The 27,114-nt window shown below is 39.7% G+C and overlaps 1 protein-coding gene across 3 annotated transcripts in view; it reads right to left on the bottom strand.

The window, feature by feature from the left end:
* Positions 1 to 590: 590 nt before the first annotated feature.
* The window catches only part of EPHA7 (EPH receptor A7), a 194,805-nt gene continuing 168,281 nt past the window's right edge, over positions 591 to 27,114 (bottom strand). For all 3 annotated transcript variants that reach the window (XM_039342702.1, XM_039342701.1, XM_039342699.1), the window contains 3 exons: positions 10,183 to 10,376; positions 4,522 to 4,677; positions 591 to 3,282 (listed from right to left, as the gene is read on the bottom strand). In XM_039342702.1, coding sequence (XP_039198636.1) covers positions 3,168 to 3,282; positions 4,522 to 4,677; positions 10,183 to 10,376 — 465 coding nt within the window. In that variant the 3' untranslated portion in view covers positions 591 to 3,167. The remainder of the gene's footprint in view (positions 3,283 to 4,521; positions 4,678 to 10,182; positions 10,377 to 27,114) is intronic.

The following is a 27,114-nucleotide window of genomic DNA, read 5'->3' on the forward strand; positions in this document are numbered from 1 at the left end:
ATAGCTTTAGGCCTTGATCTAGCTATCCATGGGCAGAGCAATAAACCAATGAAAATATTTTCACTTGTACAAATGCTACCTGTGATAGGTCCAGCTGTTAACAACAGTATAAATAGTCTTTTGGGGATTCATAGAGAAAATGGAAGGCTATCTTTGAATCTGCACATATACTCCATTCCTGCTCCCAAGCAAATAACTAGCATGATGGTTGGCATCCTCTCTAGTCTCTCCATATCCAACTGTTATCTAGATTCTTGTGACATATACAAGAACCGCTTTGCAGGTGGTTTATGTGGAATCAACACAGATCATGAATATAAGCTTATTGCTGTATGTGCTTCAGGTTTCCTTGTATCTAGGCATAGGCTGTTGAAAGCAATGATGTAAGTAATATTTTAAATGAACCAATTTAGCCATCTAGAAAATGCTCATATGGATGCATAAAGAACACAACAGCTATTCTCAGTTTAATACTAAATTATCAGTTTCCCCTATACCTAATGAGGAATTATGACATCTAGAGAAAGCTATCAAATGCTGCAGTTGCTATATAGACAGACAATGACAAATAACCCTTATTCACAGTTATATTTCCAAAAATATATTTACAGTCTATTACAAAGATTACAAATGGAAGTGTCTATGTAATGGGATTATGTTAATTCAAATATTTTTGTTTATCTTTTTTACAGATTTCTTTAAGAAAGGGTGAAAGAAGAAAAATTAGCATAATCAAAATTATTTTTTTCTAACAAAATAAATAAATAAAACAACAAATAAAACATTGTACAGTGCTGTAAAAGGAAAAGAAAATGGTAGGAGGGGAAAATTATCTATTTGAATTCTTTGTAACTATCTTTGGTCCTAAACGTGGGAAAACACATTATATAGCACTGAAAAAACCATGTTCCTTTCTGTGATGCTCTGTTAAGTAAAATAGAAAAATATAGTGCATTTTCAATGTATTCAGAGCTCACTGCACATAAATGTGTGTACAAAACAAGACAGTATAAATAAAATGTACAAGTTTTACAAAGGAACATTTACAGGGTTATTATTTTTTTTTCATTTTTTTTTTCTTTTTGTGGATGCCCACATTATCAAACAAGTCTTAATTTATATGACTGATCCCTGGGATCTTTCTCTATGAAAACCAACAGAAGCATCCCAGTTCTCTTTGGAAGTACAGCTATTCACTGCTGGGTAGCTCACGATTTTCATATTTTTGACAGCATTAGTCACCTGTTTCATATATAGTCCTGCGACACACTTTGTTATTGCTTATGTAATTATATATTTCACTCAACTCAAGTACACATATATTAAATTAAAACTGGTATTTTTTTCTTTAAAAAAGGGGTTCTCTCAGTCAACAATCAACTTTCAGTCCAGTTCTGAATGCATGCGCCTAGAGCAGCTCATTGAAACACACACACACACACACATACACACAATGAAATGTTGAAGTGCCACTTGCCTTATATTCCTACACCTGTAATAGAAAATCCAAAGGCACCATCTGACAGGAACATGTCCCGTGCAAGCCCTGTTATCTGTTGTCCATCTGTCACTCATTTCATAGAGCTTGCACAAGAGAACTGCAATCCAGAGAATGTTAGATAGACTTGGGGCCCATGAGATCCTAGCAGCTTCAGAGCACGATTACGTTTTGAAATCCCATTCATTTCAATGTGCATAGCTTCCTCATTCTGAACAGGGCTTATCCCAATGTGTGGACCAGAGAAAGATATGTATACTTGGCTTGTAATTATTAGTGGCAACACTGGTGAGAATTATGTGAATTGCTGCGGACTGGGGTCCTGTCATTGCTTGCCACTACAGATGAGGTTGTCTATGGCAAGGAAGACAATCTGCCTACCCACATTTCAAACAGCATGATTGGTAGAAGTATGGACAGAAAATAAGCTCCAGCTGATAAAAGCAGAGTGTATCCACCCACCTGAATGCAATTTCTTCTAGATTAATATGCAGTCTCTGGATTGCATTCTCATATTCTTATTTCTGCAAGAGGGACTACATTCATCTTAATCTCATATTAGCCATATGCTTATTATTTCTCCTAGACCTTCTAATGTACATTGTTGAAAAAAATAAAAAAGACACCCAATCCCCTGCAAGAACAAACACCCAATGTGCTCTGATTAAAAGGTTAAGCAACACTATAGGACTTGTACTTGTTCTGTTTATGCACCTACCATCAATCATTCCATGAAAGGGCTTCAACCCATTTAAAGTTGCAGTTGTACAGCTTCCTTTAACCCAGGTACCCTACTAAAACCATCTTTCAAACCATTTCTTAAAAAGTGCCTAGGCATTTTTAGGGAACATTATTGCTAGGTTCACCATTTTATTCATTTCCTGTTTAAAGAAGAGTGTGTGATTTACTTATACAAAATTATTTTAAAAAATATCAGAACTCTTGGCAATGATTTTTTTTTCCTGATTTCCTGCCAATTAGCAAACCACATCGATGTGGTGTGGAATAAACAGATAAAAATAGATGCCAAAATTAAAAAAAAGAAAAAAAGATCCTGGACAACCCTGCTTCACCCACCCAGTAGCTAGCCTGATACACATTTCCCTGTTACACTTCTTCTGGCTGTAGAAACTTGTACGATCTTTCAAAACTCCCCAGTGTAATAATGTGTCATATGCTTAGCACTAAGAAGGTCCAAAGATATAAATGCAACACTAAAAGGAGCTCAATATGAAAAAAGGAACACAACTGATTTCTTAAAACAAGTTTGAAATGAAAGTTTTAAGGAAAATATTTGTTGACTTTAACAATATCATGATTTTTATCTGACAAATATATTCTTTCTTTTAAAATCCTTTATGTACACTTTAAAAAGTCCATTAGATAAAAAGGAGGTTAGAGAGTTCAAGGTGTTCGTAGGTGTTTCAGGTAGTACTTTGTTTATTGTCACTTCTTTTGTTGCCGCCATTAGTAGGTCTGTTTTCCCTTTTTAAGTAACTTTCTGGTGGCACTTAGGAGTTCAAGTCTGTAGGTGCTTCTGGTGGGGCCTTCTGTTACCTGCATGAAAGCTCTGTCAAATCGTATGTCTTCTAGCAGCGCTTCATGGAGACTGAAAGCTGGCACTGTTCTCTCAAGTCCGTCTCCTCCCTTGGAAGGGAGAAATGTCTCATCACACTTGGATGCCAGTGCCATGCAAGTGTAACATTTGTGCTCTCATAGTCTGAATGCTGCTCATGATTTTCTTTTGATGGCCAACCAATGTGATTCCTAAGCTCATGATGTCACTAGGGGAGGGAGGAAAATTCAATATTAGTAATCTTTCAGTAGAAGGGAACAGAAAAGAAACAGCAATAGTGATACAACCAAATGATAATCAATGTGCTATCGCCATGCCTGGCTTTTCAGGTGATTACTTCACCATATTGTTATATGACAGGGGTCTTCAAACTTGGCCCTTTTATGACTTGTGGACTTCAACTCCCAGAATTCCTCAGCCAGCATGCCTGGCTGAGGAATTCTGGGAGTTGACCTCCACAAGTCATAAAAGGGAAAGTTTGAAGACCCCCTGTTATATGATGAAGTAATCACTTGAAAAAACAGGCATATATGCTCAGCACTTTCTGTTGACGTAGAGCAAGGGTGTCAAACTGCCGGCCCACGGGCCGGATGTGTCACATGGAAGCCACGCCCACCACATTGCCAGCAATGGCAAAACAGTCCTGATACGTTGTGCGATGCCACGTGATGTCGCGAGTTTGACATGTCTGACATAGACTTTGGTGAGTAAAAATAAATCTTAAAAACTGCTATTATCTTCCACTAAGTGGCAAGGGTATATGTTCCAAGGAGATAAAATGACCCCTGCCATGAAGGTTAGATCCCTTTTAGGATACTAACTATAGCTGTTGCTTTTCTTTTTTTTTAAAGGAAGAGAAAGAGAAAGAGGGAGCACAGTCTTAACATTTTACAACTTTTATTAAGACTTAAAACCTCCCTGACATTCTGTCATACAGAGTAGCAAACTGAGATATTTATTGTCCTCAAGTCACAGTTGCTCTGAAGTACAGCTTCTTTACTCCTTGTGTGGTTGTCACACAAGGAGTAAAGTAGTTGAAAATGTCTCAATATGAAGCACTTGTATGCATAAAAAAAACCAGAAAGGGTAATAAAAATATGGTTTATGCTTAGAAGGGGCTACCTTGGGTCAATACAGTCCATAATCATATTGAAGTCCTTAACTAATAAGAAGCAAACTCCCCAAATGACAATAGTTTTTATTACTCTGCAAAGTCAAGCCCTGTTTTATAATAATTAAACAGATATTAGCAAGGGACCAGAATTTTCTGTGGTACTTTTTTTTTTCCTCTTAAAAGAAGGCTGGATAAGGTATTAATCGGGTGACTAAATCTTAGGGATTCTCAATACATAAATTTTATATAATCCGGCCAAGCATTTCTTGTCTGCCAATTAAACGAAAACAAAGACAAACAGAAATATGTAATATAAGCATTCAGTTCACTTACTCAATAGTCATTCTGGCTACTGTCTCAAGGTTATTGTAACCTGCAGCAGAAAAATTATCCTTGTATCTTTCCATCTTGATTGCTTGCAACCATTCCCCTACAGAGCAAAATGTTGTGAAATCAGGGGTGTTCTGGTCCAGAAGAGGGCTGATTGGTCTAGGTTGAATGAAAAATATTGTTTCAGGTAGAAAAAAAAAGAAACATAATTCAGTATTTATGTTACCTAGTAGAAATATAATAAATACATCAATCTAAAATGTATATAAGCAAAAGCAAAAATGCAATAAATGCTTAATTGTTAAGTATCTATAAGCCTATATTGCTGTGTAACATTCTAGTAGACTATCAATACTTTAGAAATGGTCTGGTACTCCAGTGCTTACCTGCTGTTTTCTCCTTTTCTCTCCTGTCTCCTTGTTTTTGTGTAAACTGCTCAGCTATCTTTATCCTGCTCCCTTTTCATCCCTGCAAAATTGTTACTAAATTGTAGCTACATCTGGTCATCAACAATAATAAAGGATTTTATTTGAATCTACCGCTGAGTTACAATCATAGAAGTCATCTAAAAGTTTTAGATGTTTCAATATTTAGAACAAAATAAAACCTCCTTTGTTTTAAATAATGAAAAAATAGGATACTTGTAAAATAAAGTAAATATAATTGCTTCTTATTTGATCGCTCAACACCTGAAATGGTAAAAGAGGAAGTAAAGAAGAAGAAGAAGAAGAAGAAGAAGAAGAAGAAGAAGAAGAAGAAGAAGAAGAAGAAGAAGAAGAAGAAGAAGAAGAAGAAGAAGAAGAAGAAGAAGAAAGACATTTTTTAAATTTGAAATTGTGTTCTCCTTGAAGATTGGGCTTAACTTTACATATCTTGATATAAGATGGAACTTTTATTCAAAATAGGTGACTATATCTAATCTAATACAGTCATAGGGATAATGCATGTTTCTGATTTCTATTTAGGTAGGAAGTACAAATATAACTGCTTCACTAGTGGTAGATTCCTTTTCTTGCTGAGACTTTTAAAAGGAATACAAGAGAGGTATTAAGGAATTATCAATGATCATCAATGAAAAGTAGATATCCAGTGTGTATGTGTGTTTTTGTTATTATTGAAGAAAAGAGTTCATACTGCAGGGAATTAATTTTCTCTTTTTGTGTGTGTGATGTTCTACTTGGTACGTGGCTTCTAAGAAACCATCATAACCTGCTCTATCTCATCCTGGACGGCTGTGAAAACCTCTAGATAGAGATTTGTACCTGATGGATATGTTTTTGATTTATGATCCTTGGACAAGATATTGTGGATATCAGCAGCTCTAAACTATCAGTCTACAACAGGCCTGCTCTTCTTTACAGGTGAGGGATTCTCTTCAGATCATTATCTGCCTAATTTACAACTGCTCTGTCCTAGCATCTGTTAGCTGATTTACAACTGAGCTAATAAAGTCATTGGAAATATGCTAATTGTTTCCTGCTTGTCTGGCATTCAGTCTAGTGCAGGACTGATCAGCACAAGCCCCACTGGCTCAATAGCACCAGTAATAGGCACCAATGTAGCTTTGCTGAGAGAAAAGTTTTTTGTTTTGTTTTTTTAATAAGACATGATGTTGGGCTAGTGATATGAAATGTCTAATAGATCTTGGGAATGTGGAGACTGGTGCACAGCTGTTACAGGAGAAAACAAGGCAGTTACAGGAAAGATTCCTGAGTCAGGGGTAGTTAGGGAGAACTGTAAAAAAGAGACTCAGAGTAACACTGCTTTAATTATGCTAAGTTTACACTGAATTGGAGAATAGCCTTGGCAGGCTTTCAATATTCTATTATACTACCTTACCAGCAGTAAAGGCATTTCCAGAAATCCAAATGGTTCCGGTTTTCCACTGTCACAGTCTTGATAGCCAATTTGATTTATTTATCTGTCTATTTCAAGCTACACACTTCCTGACTCCAATTGACTCTGGGCTGACCACCTAATTCTAATTGCCTTTTTAGAGGACAGAAGATTTGCAAAAGGTTTTTGTCATGTGGTCAATCCCACACATTATTAAGCAGCAGAATTAGAGAAAAGCATGAAGTGGAAAAACAATACATGTAATGGTCTACCTCACTATGTCTTAATCTTAGGTTGTTCCAAGATGTATGAAACCAACGATTCAGAAACGTTTTGCCTTGCTTGGAGTTGGAAGGCTTTGAACCCTTAACGTTAAGTTGAAGAGTGATGCAGAAGACACCTAAGGAAGTGGCAATGTAGTTCAGGGGTCTCCAACCCCCAGGCTGCAACCCACTACCAGGCTGAGGCCTGTTTGAAACCAGGCCAAGGGAGAGATGGCAAGAGTGTATGTGAAGCTCCACTCACTCGAGCGGAGGGTGCTTGCGCTCATGTGTGAAGCTCCATTCATGAGTGGAGGGTGCTTGCGAGTGGAGCTTCGGGCGTGAGCGCAAGCAACTTCCGCTTTCACATGAAGCTCTATTTGCCCCTCTCTCTCCCCCCCCCCCGAGCTGGCCCAGGCCGCCAAGCTGGAAAGATTTGGGACTTGGTGGTGTACTTGACTGCTCTCTTGAAGAAGTAAGAAAGCCACAAGATAATTTGTGAGGCATCTATCTATCTATCTATCTATCTATCTATCTATCTATCTATCTATCTATCTATCTATCTATCTATCTATCTATCTATCTATCTATCTATCATGTATTCATCCATCCAATTTACTCTGGATGGATAGATGGATAACTTTACAAATAAAGTTAGAGACATTCTAGTAGAGACATACTAGAAGTTAGGCTTGAAAAAAGATGAGGGGCTAGAATAGCTTCGGAGTCCACACCCTAAAGCTTGTGTGCAGAGTGCGGCTCACAAATAGGAAGGATGGGTTTACAGGATTTACAGTGTGACACCAGTTCATATCCACTTGAGGGGGGATGTTCCTGAAAAACTGGAGCATATTAAATGGAGCCTCTTTAGAGTTGTTTGGCTAAAGGATGGATGTCTTCAATGGGAAAACATACTGTTGTCACTAACCACTTAAATGAGTTTTGAAGAAACGCCAAAAGAAGATAAAAGAAAATGGGGGTGGAGAGATAAATAATTATAAAAAAGAAGGATAATCAAGCCAAGGATGCTCACTGGCCTTCCGGCAAATGGTCTTGAGAGAGAGTCATACAGCCATAAAAGCTAATAGCTAAAGATACCCATGACTTCCAAGCTGTCCAGAGTTACCTTGAGGTAAGATGGACAGTCTATAAATATTATAAATCAAATTAAACTGGTCTAATCCTTTTCTGAAGCCAGCCAAATTTGGTAGCACCAAATTTCGTAGTAACAGATTTCAAAGTTTAATTATGTGTTGCGTAAAAAAAAATGTCCATCCTGATGTTCTTTCAAGATTTAATTTCACCTTTTATTCTAGAAATAGCTTCTCATTTTCCACTGCTCCTTGCCAACATTGTGAATAATGATGCATAATGCATCTCAAACATTAGCACCCTCTCATTTGTTTCCTTTCCAGATGAAAAAGACCCAAACATTGCAATCTTTCCTCATAAGGAAGATGTTCCTGCTCCCTTCATCATCTTAGTTGCTGTCTTCTGAGATTTCTCTAGTTGTACTAGATCATTTCTGAACGAGAAATGAACACAATATTGCAGCTGCAGTTGCACCACCGATTTATGTAACAGCATTATGCGATTGACGTCTGTATTTTTTTTTCCTTATTCCCCCTAACATATTGTTGACCATTTTTACAGTGGGAGCATATGGTGACTTCGCTGAACTATGTTCAACTGCTACATTCTAAAGTCATAAATAGATGAATAGTAAAAAAAAGAAGCATCAGTTAAAAATACCATTGGGAAAGCAAAAAAATGTCACTAAATTGTCTTTTTGCTAAGGATGGCAGTGAAAGTCAATTAAAAAAAAAAAAAGTAAAGGTTTTCCTGTCAGTCATGTCCACTCTAAGGCCTGATACTCATCTCCATTTCTTGGCTGAGGGAGCAAGTGCTGTCCAAAGATAATTTCCATGGCCATGTGGCCAGCTTGACTATATGCCAAAGGTGCATGAAAGACTGTTACCTTCCCAGTGAAGTGGTACTATTAATCTACTTGCATTTGCATGCTTTCGAACTGCTAGGTGGGCAGGAGCTGGGGCAAATAACAGCAGCTAAAGTACACCATTTCAGCAAATAATTGGGGTGCCAATCATAGAACTGGTTCTCTATAGCAAAACAATGTTTTTTGGACAGATCCGTGTTTTCCCGAAAATAAGACCTACCCTGAAAATAATTCCCCTAGCTTGATTTTGGGGAATGGGCCTAATATAAGCCCTATCCCAAAAATAACTCCTAATCCTAACAATCAAGCTAGGGTGGGGTTGGAGGTGCCCCATGTGCCCCACACCCTCTAATTGTTGAAGCCAGGCCTCCCATGCTGACATCTGCCTCACCAGCCCACTTTTTCTGCGGTTGCTTGCCGCCACTGGCGCGAATCGAATCCAGCCTCCTTTTTGCCATCAGAAGCCTTAGGAAATGTTTCTGCAGCTGAGAATGGAGCTCTGGATTGATGTCTGTGGCACCACCCCCCCCAGCCTCCATTTCATCATCAGAGGCTTTCAGGAAAGGCCTTTGTAGCCGAGAACAGAGCTCTAGAGGGGGCACTGCACGCATCAATCTGGAGCTCTATTTTCAGCTACAGAGGTATTTCCTGAAGGTCTCTGACGATGAATGGATGTTGGAGATGATGCATGTGAGCAGCAGTGAGCGGCTACAGAAGTGGGCCGGCTGGTCAGGGCTGTCGATGCACCACTGTGAGGTGAGATGGAAAAAGACATGCCCCGAAAATAAGACCTGGGTGCCTCTTTTGGAGGCAATAAATAAATAAATAAACAAACAAACCAGGTCTTATTTTCAGGGAAACATGGTAATTTCATATAAAACAATTTATGAAGCATTCTGAGATCTTATACAACCTCAACCTTTTCTTCCACTCTCCAAAACCAGAAAATTATTTCCAATAGTGCTTTCTATCACTTTTTTGGAAAAAAAAAAACAAAATAAGCATCAAATAGGTATATCAAACCTAACATGCTTAAAATAATTATTTTTAATAAAATTCCACAAACTTCTGTTACAATAATCAAATTACCATTATTCCTTCAAATTATAGTGCTTCTGTACACATATTCTTCTGCCCTTCAAACAGCAGTATATTCTGATCTTCTAATCCTACCCAGAAGGCAAATGGCCACATTTTACACTAAGTATTTGTTTCAACAGCATATAAAGATATCTTGAGGTAATCCAGTACGAAGTTAATTAAGCAAATCAACAACTAATTGGAGTGAGATAGGCAAATTCTAAAAAAAAATATTATTTCTAAATGATTATCTTTTTTTTTCAAAATGGAATCTGGTCAGATATAACTGTCATTTTCTTTTGGCTTATGATAAGGAACATCAATTTACATCAATATAAACTAGATTTTAATACCTAGTTTACCCTTGTAAAAGCATCTGGAATATGGAATGCTTGAATTTATCCCAAATAATAATGGCGGGATAAAAAAAATTGAAATAAAATAAATAAATCATGGGTCAACAACAGCTGAAACAAAGAAAAGCTGTCTAGTATTTTATCCTATAATTTAGGAATCTAATTCATAACTTACCTACTACAGGTTCCTAAAGGAGTCTTCAAGCTATTTGGATTCCGAATCATTTTATCCAAAATGCCCACAATCTGTTCAAACTTTGGCCTTTCTGCACGTTCTTTCTGCCAGCAGTCTAGCATCAGCTGGTGAAGGCCTGCTGGGCAATCCATGGGTGCTGGCAAACGATACCCTTCTTCAATTGCTTTTATAACCTAATAACAAAACCCGCCATGAATTTAAATTTTTACAGCTCATGAAGAATCCACCAAACTAAGCAAAGTTTTATGAAACATATCTTTCAAATAGAACCTACTGTTCTAGCACAAGAATTTCTGTAGTGGTAGAACACTGTAAACTTTGTTTTTATTGTCCATGCCTATTAAACAGATTATAGTACGTTGTAATGTATGCTGATAACATAGCTGCATTACCTAGTCAAATCAGCAGGAGGGACTAGCAATTAAATTCACCATGGGTGCAATTGAGAAATGGATACATGAGATGCTCTTTGAAAACAATATTTATTTGTCCAGGAGGCTCTGGCAGAGAAACAAAGCGTGATTAAATAGTCTGTGTATACATCTAGGTATCTATATCTAGATGAAAATGAAATGGACAAATGAAAAATAGCGGATAATAGAAAAGAAAAAAGGGAAAAAAAAGTGCTTTCCCATGTTGACCCTCTCAGCAACAATCCAAACTAGATGTGAATCTAATCTAGGCTTGACTATAGGATGTTTGAGTGAACTGTTTAATATTAAGACATAGTGTAGACCAACATAATATCTCTAAGATCAATTAATTCACTATTGTTTTTTGCAGCATTGATTTGTTGATGTCGAAGTAAGAAAAAAAAAATAACCAAAACAAAACCAGAGAAAAGGATCATAAGAAACTTTTGAAAATTCACATAACTTTGATAAACTGAAGTGTGGTTTTATAAAAAATACCACCACAATGGGCAAAACAGCATTCCACTGATAATACAAAAAAAAAAAAAAAAAAACTTACTCTACAAATTTTTGTATTCTCTGGAATTACAATACAAAGTTGTTGTGATGGGTAACAAATATAAGCCAAGCCTAATTTTTAAAAAAGAGTTTTAGACACTTTTACATGGGTTTTCTGAGCCAATAAAACAATTTTAAATGGAAAACTTTATGTAAATAAATCATAGATAGTAATAAAGAGGGCTTCATGGCATAATGGCTACGTGGCAAAAACAAAAACCAAACAACCCACATTTCTCCTTCACAAATGATTACTTGCTATTTTTCTTATCTTTATTTTGGAAATAATATTATTATATTAGCAGTGAAAAATTTAAAATATAAATATTAAATTAATGAGCGGCTTCTTGTTCTACACGTACAAGTAGGAACACCAGCTTTACAACAATAGCTATATGCTATTTTATTTTGACTACTGATGAGTAATATATATAAAAAATGCATATAGGCAGATCGTTTTAGCACTGTCAACAAATTTCAGGTTTGTTTATTGCTTAGCTAATAAAATAATCCTTTACTGAACCTTGCTTGCACTTTGATAAAAGTTTGCAACTTTCTTATAACTGTGTAATATGCATCTGATAACAGTTAATTTACATAAAAATGTATTTGAGCTTCCTGAATAATCCTTTAGGACTTTCAATAAATAATGAGGGAGGATGTTTTATAGAAATTACCATATAACAATTTATGAGCCATTGTTTTCATGTTTCCTGTGTTGCAAGTGAAATAATGCTCATCGCTATCATTCCTTTTAACATTTTCCTCCTGAATGCAATGCCTCCAAGTAGGCCAATAAAATGCTCTGTGGAATTTTGGTATTGTAATCATTCTAAGGTATCTTGCTGGCTTAAACATATACATTTGATTTCCCGAGGTGAAAGAACTGTATTTATGTAACCCATAACTATATGCCAGACCATATCACAAACACACTATTTAATCACTGACTTGGGCTTTCAATATCCCATTAAAACAAGGAAATCTTAGGAGAGGTTGTAATAACACAGCTCCCCCTCCAACTAGCATTTTCAGATAGATGGAAATTTAGCCGAAAGTACATGGAGCGCTAAACCATTAGAAATAAACTTTAACTCTAGCCATACATTGAGAATAACTATCCATTGTTACTACTTCACTCTCACAATCCTGGCTTTGAACTGAAGTCATTTATTTGTAACATTAGGGGGATCTGAAATAAATCTTTAGGAATGTCAACTATGGAATTTTTAGTTTCACTTTATATATGGGCCATATAACAGCTGTGTTCAGGACTTTGCAAGACATATTTTTATTGCAGCAGAAGTAACACGAGCACACTTGGATTTGGTATATATTACAATAACTAGCATTTGGCAGACAGAATTTAAATGTAGTCCTTTTTCTCCAGCATGATTGGATGGAGAACCCATGGATGGGTTGTCTTAATCTATCTGCTCCAATTAGACTAAGTCTGAAATTTAGTACCGCCCCCTCTGTGCCAACTGCACCCCAGTTTTAGACTTAGTCTCTTTGCTCTAAGACGCGTTTTTTCTTCGCTCCTGGAGCAGAAGACTGTGTATTCCTATTTTATTTCATCCCAACCTGTAGCCTAGCAGGCTGACAGGCTGACAAAACCTCCCTTTGGGGAGGGAGAAACTTTCCCTTTCTCCCTTTGAGAGCCTTTCAGCTTCACAATCAGCTTGGAAATTGGATTCCCAGAAGCAAGAGAAATCTCCTACCAGGGGCCGTTCCTCTGCATCAGAGGCTCCATTCTTCTAACCAGAGCCTGGAGGCCTTAGAGGCAGGGGTAAGCTTGCCAATTGACTGGGGGGCTCCGCAAGGGACGACGAGGCTCATCAGGCCTGGAGGGAGCCTTTTCTAGGTCCCTCGGCCTCAGCAGACCACCCCAGCAGCAGGAGAAAGTTTTTGGCACCGATCCAATTTTCAGAGCCTGGAGGCCTTACTAGGCCTCGGCCTGCCTCAGCCTCTCTCAGCTCACCTAATTGTAATCCATTCGCTGCGTTAGGAGCCCAAGCGATTCCTCGGAACGAGGGCTCATTGCAGCTTAGGCCACAGGCCTCAAGGCCTTCTTCTTCTAATGGCCTTTTTTTTGGAATCCATTCGCTGCGTTAGGAGCCCAAGCGATTCCTCGGAATGAGGGCTCATCGCAGCTTAGGCCACAGGCCTCAAGGCCTTCTTCTTCTAATGGCCTTTTTTTTTGGGAATCCATTCGCTGCGTTAGGAGCCCAAGCGATTCCTCGGAACGAGGGCTCATCGCAGCTTAGGCCTCAGGCCTCAAGGCCTTCTTCTAACTGCCATTTTTTGGGCGCGAACTCTGCGGCCGCCATTTTGAATTGACTCACGGCGGCCATTTTGTGTGTGACTGAGGCCCAGACTGCCTGGAGTTTCTCCTGAAGGCAGTGTTCATCACCGGTGACAGAGGCTTCGAGACTATAGCGTTGAACCGGGGAGGGCCTGTTCGCTCCCAAGGGACGTGGTGCCCATTAATTCCCCGCCCACCCCCCTCAAGGGCTGAATCATCTCTGCAGGCTCCCTTGGTGAGTTACAGCGCCGAGGGGGGCGTTTTGCCAAGGTTGAGCCCAGAGCAACTCATCATGGCAGAGAAAATCAGCGAGCCGGCCAAGAGGAAACGCCAAACAGAGGCAAGTGGAAAGAACACCACCAAGCGAGCCCAGCCAAGCAGGGAGCCACAGAGGGAGGAGGAGTCCCAAAGACTGAGAGCGGCCTCCCCAGATCTGACAGGCATGATGGGAAGGTCCATTTTTGAACCCCTTTCCTCACATTGTGCCTCAGCCCCAGGGGCCTGGTCTTCCCCCAGGGGAATTCCCCAATTAGATTTAACCACAAGAGTGGACCCAGGGAGGGGCACAACCAACCAGGACACGCCAGGACCCCAGGCCACGTTCATCCCCACTGCAGCAGGGCTTCGCCCTCCTGAGAACCAGGCCTTGAACCCGGACCTCCTTCAGTCCACGATAGCCCAGGCTGTGGCTCAGTTTATGGCCTCCAACACCCACAGCCACCCTCCCAGGCCACATATCATCCACAATCTCCAGATTTGACGGAGGATCCCTCATCGGATTTGGAATCTACAGGGGCTGAACAATCTGGCCTGATTTTGTTTGAGGACGAGGGCATCACTCCTTCTGACCCCACCCCTCCTGTCGGTCTCTTTGACCATAAATTCTTTAATTCCCTGCTACTCAGGGCCTGCACTACTGCAAACCTCCCCCAAGAACAGGAGACCCCACCTACAACGTCCAAGGGTCCCCACGCAATATACACCGAGCCCTCAGTCTCGCAGAACAATATTCCCTGCCCTCCACTTTTTCTGAATATAGTTCAAGAATAATGGGAGAACTTAGGATCCTTCTTAAGCCCCGATGCAGTAGAGGGAACATTATTCAATGTTGCCCGTTCTCTGGCCTCCCTATTGGAGATTCTTGAGATTGATGAGCCTTGAACTCAATGTTTCCCAATGCTAACATCCCTGGGGACATAAATGAGGCACTTAGGGCGGAGGATAAAAAGATTGACTCCGCATTGCGTAGTTCCCATCTGGCATCAGCCTGGGCAACAAAGGCAGCAACGTCCATGGCTTTCTTCGCCAGGGCTTCAGCCCTTGGGTTACATGAGCTCCAGGACAGGATCCCTCCGGACCAGCTCAGAGCTCACCAAAATCTGGGTAAGTTAGTGGCTACATCCCAGTACCTAGCCGACGCTTCTCTGCACATGGCTAGATACACTGCCAGACCATTGCTGCAGACATCTCAGCACGAAGGCTCCTTTGACCCAGGAATTGGCGAGCAGACACCAAGACCAAGTGGCGTCTGGCCTCTAAACCTTACACAGGTGGACATCTCTTTGGTAAGGCACTAGAACCATACTTAACTGAAGGTAAGGACAAACGTAAAACTCTGGTTAACTCATGTCACAGAGCAGTTACAGGAGGCTGCCTTTCGACCAGCTCCATCCTGGGACTGGGCCCAGGCATCCCTCTATTCCTTTCAGAGACAAGAACGACAGCAGGATCGTTCAGCATGCAGAAGCAGACCACAGATCCAGGCCAAGCGGCCCCTTCAAGGCCGAGGGGCCATTCCTCTAAACGAGGCAAGTGATCTCACAGTCTCACTTCCCATAGGAAGCCAGCTGGCCCCTTATTCCAGCACTTGGGCAGTCACCACTACAGATGCCGGCTGGCCCCTTATTCCAGCACTTGGACAGCCATCACTACAGATGCATGGGTGTTAGACACTGTCACGCAAGGTTTGAGACTAGAATTTTGTTCTCAACCACCTGACAAATTCCGCTCTTGCCCTATCCCAACGAGCAGGTCCAGGGCTGACTTTATGTCAGAGGCCATAGCTCATTTATTACAAATACGAGCAATTGAACCAGTACACAAGACCAAGAAGGACGAAGGTTTTACTCAAACCTCTTCGTCATCCCTAAGACTTGGGGGGCTGGAGGGCAATCTTAGACTTGAAAGATCTAAACCTTACTTGAGGTATAAGAAGTTTAAGATGCAACCACTTCAATCAATCCTGGCCAGCATCAGGCAAGGTGACTTTCTTACCTCAATAGACCTAACTGAGACATGTTTCCTAACCACCGCAAATTCCTCAGATTCAGCTATGCCCACTACCAGTACAGAACCCTACCCAAGGGTATTTACAAGGTACTGGCAGTGCTCGCAACCCACCTTAGACAAATTCCAATCAGAATTCAATGCTATTTAGATGACATACTAATTCAGTCATCATCATTCCGAAACACTCAGTCAGACCTCGCCCTAGCCATCAAGGTCTTTCAGGAGCACGGGTTTTCTGTTAATTTCCAGAAAAGTCATACAACAACCCGGCTCCTCCATTTGGGCGCTGTTATAGACATGGACAATTGTACGGTCTACCTATTTCAGGACCGAAGGAACTCTATTCAGACTCTTGTACGTCGGATCCAAAGAGCCAGAGTAGTCACATTGGCCTCCCTATCACAGCTACTGGGGAAGACAGTGTCCTGCGTGCAAATTGTGCCATGGGTACGCCTCCACGCCAGAGAATTACATGGCTTCTCCTTCCATTTCAGAGACTTGAACTCCCTTCAATGGTGGGACTCCCCAGCGCTGTCACGGGGAGCAGTATTAGAACCAGACAGGATTACCATTACCACAGATGCAAGCCTGTTTGGGTGGGGGGCACACCTCCACACGCACTGGGCTCAAGGTCGGTGGTCCAAACAGGACCTAAAGAACAATATAAACTGGCTGGAACTCAGAGCCATACATATGGCCCTAAAGGGATTCACCGATATAGTACAGGGCCAACATGTCCTGATTTTAACCGACAACATTACAGCCAAGGCCCACGTCAACAGACAAGGGGGGACAAGGTCCAGGCCTCTCATGCAGGAGGCCAAATTGCTGGGGTCCTGGGCGGAACTGAATCTTGCCTCCATCAGGGCGGAGCACATATCCGGAGTGACCAACCAGCAGGCGGACTCACTGAACTGAGCAACCATGGACCATTCCGAATGGCAGCTGGATCCGAAGGTGTTCAGAGAGATCGTGGACAGGTTTGGTTCCCCAACCTTAGACCTTTTTCCTCCCCCACCAACTCACAACTTCCCAGATTCCTTTCCGGGTTCCCACCTCCATCAGCGGAGGGAACAGATGCGCTCCGCAGTCCCTGGCCCAGGGAACTGCTCTATGCCTTCCCTCCTCTGCCGTTTCTTCCTGCCACGATCAGGAACATCCTTCGCGAACGAGCAGAGGTCCTCCTGGTTGCGCCGCATTGGCCGAGACGCTCTTGGTCGCCGACCTGATGGAGCTCTCTGCATCATCTCCATGGAGGATCCCAGCAAATCGCATCTCCCACATTCAGGGGGAACTACGCCATCCAGACCCTCAATGACTCCAGTTAACTGTCTGGCACTTGAGAGGCAGGCCTTAGGCTGAGACTCATATTTGTCAAGGGTCATAGCTATGATTCAGCAATCCAGGCGTCCCTCGACGAATAGAATATACGATGCCACATGGAGAGACTCCTGTAATTGGTGTTCAGTTCAAAAAATTGACCTTTTGGCGGTTTCAATGCCAGTTATCTTGGAGTTCCTAAGGGATGGTCTAGACAAAGGGCTTTCCACAAGCACCATCCGCAGGCAGGTAGCAGCACTTGCCACAGTTATTTCCTGTGGCAATGAATCCTTAACACATTACCCTATGATACGCTCCTTCCTAAAAGGAGCTAACAACGTCAGACCATCAACTGTACATAGATACCCCTCGTGGGATCTTCATCAGGTTTATAGGCTCTTGTTTCGCACCCTTTGAACTATTGACACTGGTTTGTTTAAACAGTTATCGATGAAGGTGGAATTTCTTGTTGCTGTAACTTCAGCAAGAAGGATATCTGAACTGGCTACTCTTCAGTGAGGAAGGACCAGTGTACGTTCCATAAGGACAGGGTAACCCTTAGGCTAGGCCCCTCCTTCATGCCTAAGGTCAAGTCCTTGTATCATAGATCTCAGGAAATAGTTTTGCCGGACTTCTGTCCTAACCCATCTAATGACATAGAGGTTCAGTGGAACAAATCGGATGTGTGCAGGGCTTATATTGTTGTATACAGAGAACCTCATCTTTCCACAGAACAGAGGCTCTGTTATCACCCTTCATCACTAGGTCAGAAGGTTCTTCAACCACAATACGCAGGTGGATTAGAGTTTGTATTTCTCTGGCATACCAGTCTCAGTCACTGCGAGATTCCAGGCATATCACGGCCCATTCAACCGGGGCGCAGCTACTACAGCTGCCTGGTCTACTCAGGCCTCCGTAGAGGGAATTTGTAGAGCAGCAACATGGGTATCGCCCTCTTCCTTTGTCTGTCACTACAAGAGGGATGTATATGCATCTTCTAAAGCTTCATTTGGCCGCAAGGTTCTAGAACATGCATTAATGTTGGATGGGACCCAGGCCCAATCTAATTCCCCACCCTAGGGACACGGGGCTTTGGTATGTCCCATCCGTGGGTTCTCCATCCAATCATGCTGGAGAAAGGGGCGTTGTCTTACCTGAATGCCTTTTCTCAGCATGATGATGGAGAATCCACTCCCTCCCATTAGGTCAGTTGGCCTGGTTCCCATATTGTTCAGACGCGTCGGACTAAAGTCTGAGTATCGCCTTAGCCTAAAACTGGGGTGCAGTTGGCACAGAGGGGGCGGTACTAAATTTCAGACTTAGTCTAATTGGAGCAGATAGATTAAGACAAGATTAAGATTCTCCATCATCATGCTGAGAAAAGGCGTTCAGGTAAGACAACGCCCCTTTTTCACAATGCCTGCAAAACAGCCCTATTTCTGAATGTTGGGAAGCTCATTAAGCAATTAGAATAGCTGAAGTTTCTTTATATAATTGAAATGTCATCAGGACATTGCAACAGGAAAAGAGAACAAACTATGAGAAACAGAAGTCAAGGTAGAACAATTCACCTGGAACAAGAGTCTCTCACTTTCATCTAATTTCCATCATTAAACTTTGTTTCTGCTTCAGAATCATGATTATATTAAGCAGACTCTAACGATCAAATTACAGATACTCCTCCACTTATGACTGTAATCGAGTCTAGAATTACGGTTCTAAGTCATGATGATCATTCAGTGAGCCATCTCATGACTACGCCCAATTTTATGATCTTTTTGGGGTGGTTGTAAAGTGAAAGCTGCAGATTGTTTGCTTGGGATTTTTTTTTATGGAAACCGGAAGTAAATGCTGGTCACATGACCCAGCAATGATGCAAATGGCCATAAATGCAGGCTAGTTGCCAAGTACCCCAAATGCAATCATGTGACGGTGGGGTACCGGCCATCAGAACTTCAAACCCAGGTTGTAAGTAGCTTTTCTCAAAATTCTTGAAACGTTGAATGGTCATTAAAGGACCAGTTGTAAGTCAAGGACTACTATAGTTAAAAGTTGTGTATGGGAAAAGAGAATAAGGATGTTAAGCCAAGCTCTACGATATTGCAAGAGTGGCATGAGGAATGTAAGAAAAACGAAAAGACAAGACATGAAGATTGAGAGAGGAAGGGAAAAAAAGTAAAATAGAAGAAAAAAGGAATTCCAAGCAATTCCAGACAGAAACTTCTTCAAAATCATTAGCAAAACTGAACCAACCTCCCAAGCAGCACTCCAAAACCCATGATATACACTCAGCAATACATTTGTATCACAGAGACTTCTAACAACTTTGCAACCATCTTCCTAGTACAGCAACATCACAGGCACTTGTCAGAATGGAACAGCTCTGGGAGATTGATGAAGGACCTATACAGAAGGACCTTGTGGATGGGGGATCCAAGGGAAGAAGGAAATACTAAGTGGAAGCTTCTGGCAAAAAACATAAGTATTAATGCAGCCCAAGTTACTGGGTATGAATAGTAGAATACTAAAGGAAGATAATGGGGTAATGGAAAAATAACTTGCTGAGGCATCAATAGGCCTCTCGGCTTGGTCATGTGAGCCAATACTTCACCTGTGTCTTCTTTTCTAACTACTGTGAAAATTATCCAATCAGGATAGCATGGCAATATGTCTCTTTTGCACTTATGAAAATATGAATTATATAATGCATAAATAAATATTTCATTTATTACAGCTGTGTTTGAATGTTTATACCACTGAATATTATCAGAACTTCACATGGATTCTACTGAAACATAAAAACAATTTTAGTGAACACCTAACAGCAAACATGAATGTTGTTTAACTTATTTCACAAACATAATGTGAAGTGTCTGTCCAAAAAAGTAATCACTCCCTTAGATTCAGTATCTGGTTTCGACACATATTTAATCTGTGTGGTGAAAAAGCAAAGAAGATGGGATCCAAAACTTTTATAGTGTAGGCTGGTCCTAATCAGACCTGAATATTTATTGAGTACTTTCAAAACATGTCCCAGTTATCCTTTTAATTGCATTGATTAAATGGGAATGAAATGATTTCTTTTTCTAAATGGCACTTCATATTTTGGACGACTTTTTGAAATAAATCAAAGAACCACTAAAATGTTTTTTTTTTACTTGATTCAGACTCCATCTATATATTACTAGGGCCTACATGAAGCTGTGATAACATTTAGTGGCAAAGATAAGCAAACAAAAGGGAATGAACACCTTTTTCACAGAACTGCAATATAAATTAGATAAACTAGTATTATTTTGCTAAATCAAGGCAAAGTTTGAATGAATGTAGCTTTAGTTGGAGTTAGTTAATAATACTTCAAAATCAACCACTCAGGAAATCTTTAGGTTTTTTATTGGAATAAAATATCTGCCAGTATGGAAATACTTTTTCCCTTCATTACTTTATTTTCTTTAAAAAAAGATTTCTACTCAAATAAAATAAAGATTGCTACTGTAATGTAAAGTAGAAATCTATTTTCCATTGCAATTTAACTAAGAAAATTTCTATTTATCTATTACAAATTTCACAGAATATGAATAATAAAAGTGGATTTGTTTAATGGTTTTTGAATATTCTGATATAGTTTTTGAAACCTTGGCCTTTTCTACACTACCAATCTGTAGGCTCTTACACTCTCATCCAGCCAATATAGAGCCTGTCTTTATTGGAGACACTCTTAAGATAGTATAAATCAAATGTTAAGAGACGTTATGTTACAATTTATAGGAAATTTTTTGTACAACAAATGCTGTGGAGATACACACAATAGAGACTTATGATTTTGGGGAAATAATTTCAATTGTTAGTAAATATTCCATTTCATAACTTAAGAAAAAGCCTTATTATTAATAATCAATCAAGGATATTTGATCCTTGACAGACTAGAGACAATGATTGCTGTGACTTATAATAGACCAGAAGCCATTGTGGATTTTCTGCGAGTGAAATACAATAAATAGATTGTTAACAGAGGGTTTTAGAAGTTTAATTTAGCTGTTGGTTTTACTGTTAACTATGTTTTCATATACTAGATAGATATTAGGCTAAGTGAGTTGAGTAAATAGTGTTGTAGAAATGTATAAATTGTGCGCCTGCTTCACAAGGTGGGAGAAGTTATTATCTTAGAAATATATTTATCAGTATTCAACTGGGGGGATTATGTATGTTTATTTTGTTATATGTTTGTTTTATTTATGCACTTTTTGTGTAGTCTTGTTTAGCCTTGTTTTGCAATTTTTTTCTTTTTTGGGAGTTTGTATTTTAATGTTTTGAATGAAATAAAAATGATTTTTAAAAAATGGTATAAATCACTAATATGGAAATGGTTCTTTTTCTGCAAAAGAGTAGATAAAGCATAGAAAATACATTATGCTTCCCTAAAATATTGGAAGCTTTTTTTAATCAAGCATGAAATATTTTATTTATAAGCTTATTAAAATAATCCCGATCTATTTTTTCTTTATAATTGGGAAACAATTTGCTTTATTTAACTATTTATGGGACAAACAAATAGCACAAGCTCAATGCAAAACTTCAGCAAAAGAAAATATTGATTTTGAGTTTCCTTAGTTTTTTTTTTTTAAGATAGATAAGCTTTGCCTTCCAGCTATGTTATCTTCCTGCCAAACATCTTTTATGTTGAATCTAGTACAGAAAGAAGGTGTCAAAAGGAATGAAACTCTACTGAGTGTCTTGGGAATGTCAATACTTCTTTTTCTCTGCCCCAAGGACTTGTTTGCCCATATTTTGACAGTCCATGAAATCTCTGACACTGAGACCTGTCAAATATTAACAACTTTCATTCTGCCGAAATGACTCATAATTTAGATTTTATATAAAAGTAATGTTGATAAAATCCAACCTTGCCCTAATCTTTGATTTCTATCACTCACTCTTAAGAACTGTTAGAGAAACATTATGTTCTCTCCATATCTTTATTTATACAGAGCAGTGTTTATTTACAAATAGTGTTATTTCCAGATGAAATGAAATTGCATTTGGCAACTCTGATTTGATTCTCACATAATATCACTATGGTAAGACTGCAATAATAGCATTGACTTTAATGCAACATGTGATGTCATATCAGATATTACATCCACAATGGCTTCACTTTTGCTGACAAATTCCTCCTTCTGTGTAATCAGCCCCTTCCCCTCCTTTGCTTTATGTTCTGCTCCCACTCTAATAGGAGAGAAAAAAAATAACTCCTGCCTGTGGATAAACAGCAGGCAGGAGAAAAAAGCTATTCAGCAGCAAATTTATGCAATGAATATGCAACTGTTTTCCATCCTCCTGGGAGAAATTCAGTCTTGCTTAATATAAATGGACTCAGAAGAAGCTGGATGTTTTTCACAGGTTGTTCGCTTTTCAGAAGCTCTACATTACATTACATTGCATTCAGTTACGACTATGAGTCATAGCGACTCACGTATTTCCTCAATGAAAGAAATTTTAATTGATTGATTAAACAATTAACTTAATTTTGCTTCATATTGTCACATACAGGTGCCCATACTTAGTCACGATGATGCTGAAATGATGAAAACTATGTATGATGTCATTATTTAAACTCTTCCTTTTTATACTTGTACATTTAATCACTTGTTCCGGCTTGCCAACTCGTAGTCACATATTGCCAATCAATAGTAATACCACATAATGTCATAGTCCAGTGCTCACTAATGAACTGATTATTTGCTTTATAAATGTATAATTAAGTGATTTTAGGATATATGCTGTATTTTTGTAGAATATAAAACATTGCAATGGACTGCTGATCTGGAGACAGAAATTTCATTTATTTCTGGTATCTGCTTATTTCTCTACATAGTAAAATAGAATTTAATTAATGTGTTTCATGATGGGTCGTGATCCAATGAATAAAAATGAAAACAAAATGCACTGATATCTTATATAAATCCAGAGTTTTTCAAATGTTTTAAGTGCATTTATTATTTCTTACATTTTCTTCTGATATTTATTCATAATTTATATTCCACCTTTTCTCTAAAAAGCTCAAAGCAATATATATGGGATTAGCTGTCATGTGATCCTACATGTGAATTAAATTAGAGTAAAAGAAAGTGACTAAATTAATCATCTTGTGAGGTTATTGATCAAATGGCGACTTGAAACTGGCCTAGATCTTTTAATATTTCATATAATGACATCTCAGTCACTACCCTACCATTGTAACAGAGGTAGGTAGTGTAGTACCCTACAAAATTTTGGGATTAGAGTTTCCATAACCCTTGATGGATATTAATTGAAAATATCGTGATTGCAATCCTGGGTATCTATTTATTAAATTCCTAATCTTAGATTTTATAGACTAATATAAGCTTCAAATATTGTAAATGAAATGAAATACAGTGTGCAAACTGCTAAGCAAACTGCATAATGCTCTAATTTCATTTTCTGGCTCAAGATTTGTATATGACTGGCTTAAATAAGGCAAGAAAGCATGAATTTTCTTACTTGCCTGGTCATACAACCTATTTTTCTAGATTTAAACAATTTATCCTTTCTCTTGCCAATTGGCATCTATAATACCCAACTGCTCAAACCAGAATGGAAATGCTTTGATATGTTTCTTTTAGACTATTCTTTGATGGATTTTTAACATTAATCTCCCTATAGTCAATCTATTCCACAGATGGAAATAAACCAATATTTTCAAGAAGATTAAAAAAAACCTCAGAAAATTATATGTATGTATGTATGTATGTATGTATATTATATGTATGTATGTGTAATAGATAGACACACACACACACACACACACACATACAGATACACATACATATATATATATATATATATATGCAGTAAAAACAAATAGATGCGAACACCAGGATAATATCAAACTAAAAATCGTTTAATAAAATGCTGAGCTTTCGTTGGTCAGCACTACCGATATCATCAAAGCATAAGAGCAGGTCAATGGGAGTCCCCTTTTTATAATACTGGCCGGTTTTGCACACAGCTCCTGGACCTGGTCATTGGTCCATCCAACACCTTTAATTGTTTAACTCCTAGGAGGCACGCATTGGCTGTTCCCTTGGTGTTTTCCAAGGCTGCTATTCCATTATCCACTTTTCTTCCTCCAATCCCTCCTCTCGTACATACCGCTGTCTGTTATCCCACCATTGATTTCAAACACTGCCGTTCTCCTTTCCCGCCTTTTTTTGGCCGATCGCTTCCTTCATGTATGTCCAATTATCTGCTTCCACCCCATTGGGTCTCGGGCTTGCTGCTCTTTCCTCCCCCTTTTTCCTTTCGATCGTTTTCCTCATGTATCTGTAGTCATCTGCCATATCTCCATTGGTTTTTGGAGTCGCTGTTCTCTCTGTGCTGGGCAGAGTTCTACGTGGTGATTTACAGAGTTCTCATCTCTGCCACCAAAGGGGGCTGCCTACTTAAAGAGGCTTGGCTCTCCGATGAGAACTCTGTAAACCGCGACGTAGAACTCTGCCCAGCACATCAGACACTGAGAACATGGGATAAACAACGCCATGAATCCCAATGAAAGCGATCTACTCACCTGTCAAAAGGTCAGGGAAATAGGGCAATAGAGAGAATAACCTGCCAAAGTAACAACAGACCAACAGTGCATACCAAAAGGGGAATAGAGAAAGGGGGACAAGAAGTGCACCCCAAAAATATTTTAGGCACAGAGTTAGGAGAGCATGGGGTGAAAATAATGCCACAACTCACTGACAACCCTACAATGAGTACCTGCGAACAACCGGCAGAAGAACCCCCCTTTGGGAGCTTGCACACGAGCAAAAAAAGCATGACAGTTGTTAAATGGGGGAGCGGAGTCCAATGGGCAGTTTGTAGATGGTTTGGTGGTACAGAGGCAAGGAATACGAACAATGGATAAGAGAAAGCAAGATTGGAATGAACAGTGGGAAGGAGGTCCCCTAGATGCCCTGGCGCACCCCCGGAGTGGAGCAACACCCCCCAGCAGAGGAGCGAGTATAAGAACATATCTGCTGAAAGCCCCCGGGATGGACATCCGAACACGCTCAGCAGACTACTCTGGAGACGCTTGCACACGTGCAGGAACAACAGGGTGAAAGAGCAGGAGGACCGAGTTAAATACACAGCACATTGACAGCCCCGTACAGAAGGAATAGATATGATCCTAGATGGGGGTGAAGAGAGGGAATGAACTAGAGCGTTTAGCACAATGTGATAGTTGGAGGCATACAAACAAAATGAATACTAAAAAAAGGAGGGGAGGAAAGAACAGTGACTCCCAAAACCAATGGAGATACGGCAGATGACTACAGATACATGAGGAAAACGATCGAAAGGAAAAAGGGGGAGGAAAGAGAAGCAAGCCCGAGACCCAATGGGGTGGAAGCAGATAATTGGACATACACGAAGGAAGCGATTGGCCAAAAAAGGGGGGAAAGGAGAACAGCAGTGTTAGAAATCAGTGGTAGAATAACAGACAGCAGTGTGTGTATGAGGGGAGGGACTGGAGGAAGAAAAGTGGGTAATGGAATAGAAGCCTTGGAAAACACCAAGGGAACAGCCAATGCGTGCCTCCTAGGAGTTAAACTATTAAGGGTGTTGGATGAACCGATGACCAGGTCCAGGAGCCGTGTTCAAAACCGGCCAGTATTATAAAAAGGGGACTCCCATTGATCTGCTCTTATGCATTGATGATGTCGGAAGTGCCGACCGACGAAAGCTCAGCATTTTATTAAACGATTTTTAGTTTGATATTATCCTGGTGTTTGCATTTATTTGTTTTTACTGCATGGCTTTACCCAGATTCGAATTTTTAACGTAATTAGAGAATATATATACATATATATATATATATATATATATATATATATATATATATATATATATATATTTTTAGGTTTTTGCTAACAAAGAATAAAGAGAGAATGGTATAGCTATTTCGAGTTCCTTTAACTCTCATCAGCCAAACTTACTCTTCTGGGATTCGAACCTGGGCTATCTGCATGTTAGGCAGATGTTATAACCTCTAAGCCACGGGTTCTCTCCCACTCTGTTAGCTATCAGGAGAGAGACAGGGGGAGGAGATTATTACCTTGAATGAACACCCTGTCAGCCCAAATATGGGAGAAAGAAATCTTCTTTCTTTTTCTTTTCTTTTGCCTGTATCAGCTCAATCTAGAGCCATCCACAAGCAGCAGTCACTAACTGTGACATCATTTTACATTTTTAGGTTTTTGCTAACAAAGAATAAAGAGAGAATGGTATAGCTATTTCGAGTTCCTTTAACTCTCATCAGCCAAACTTACTCTTCTGAGATTCGAACCTGGGCTATCTGCATGTTAGGCAGATGTTATAACCTCTAAGCCACGGGTTCTCTCCCACTTTGTTAGCTATCAGGAGAGAGACAGGGGGAGGAGATTATTACCCTGAAAGAAGATTTCTTTCTCCCATATTTGGGCTGACAGGGTGTTCATTCAGGGTAATATATATATATATATATATATATATATATATATATATATCCAAATTTCTTTTTCTGACAAAGAATTAAAGAATTAAATTGGGAGACTAAGATGGCCATTTCGAGCTCATTCTGCTCTCGTCAGTTAGCCACACCTTTATGGGATTCGAACCTGGGCAGTTTACATACTAGGCAGTGATTTAACCACCAAGCCACAGGCTCTCCTCCCTCTTTGCCAGCTGAGTCAAGGGAGTATATGCAGGAAGTTTTTCAGACAGATGTCTAATTGATTGAATGAGCTCGAAATGGCCATCTTAGTCTCCCAATTTAATTCTTTAATTCTTTGTCAGAAAAAGAAATTTGGATTTGTAATGTTTCGCAGTTGCGACTTGAGCCTGCTTAACGCCCCTAGTTGGGGGCTGCAAGGCAAAAGAGATTGTAAAAAGTAAAACTGCAGTATAGCAGTTAAAAAAATGTCAAGGTGTAATCAATTAGACATCTGTCTGAAAAACTTCCTGCATATATATATATATATA

Source organism: Crotalus tigris, unplaced genomic scaffold (genome assembly GCF_016545835.1).
Source record: "Crotalus tigris isolate CLP2741 ecotype Arizona unplaced genomic scaffold, ASM1654583v1 scf7180000017804.1919176, whole genome shotgun sequence".
NCBI classification, from domain to species: Eukaryota; Metazoa; Chordata; class Lepidosauria; order Squamata; family Viperidae; genus Crotalus; species Crotalus tigris.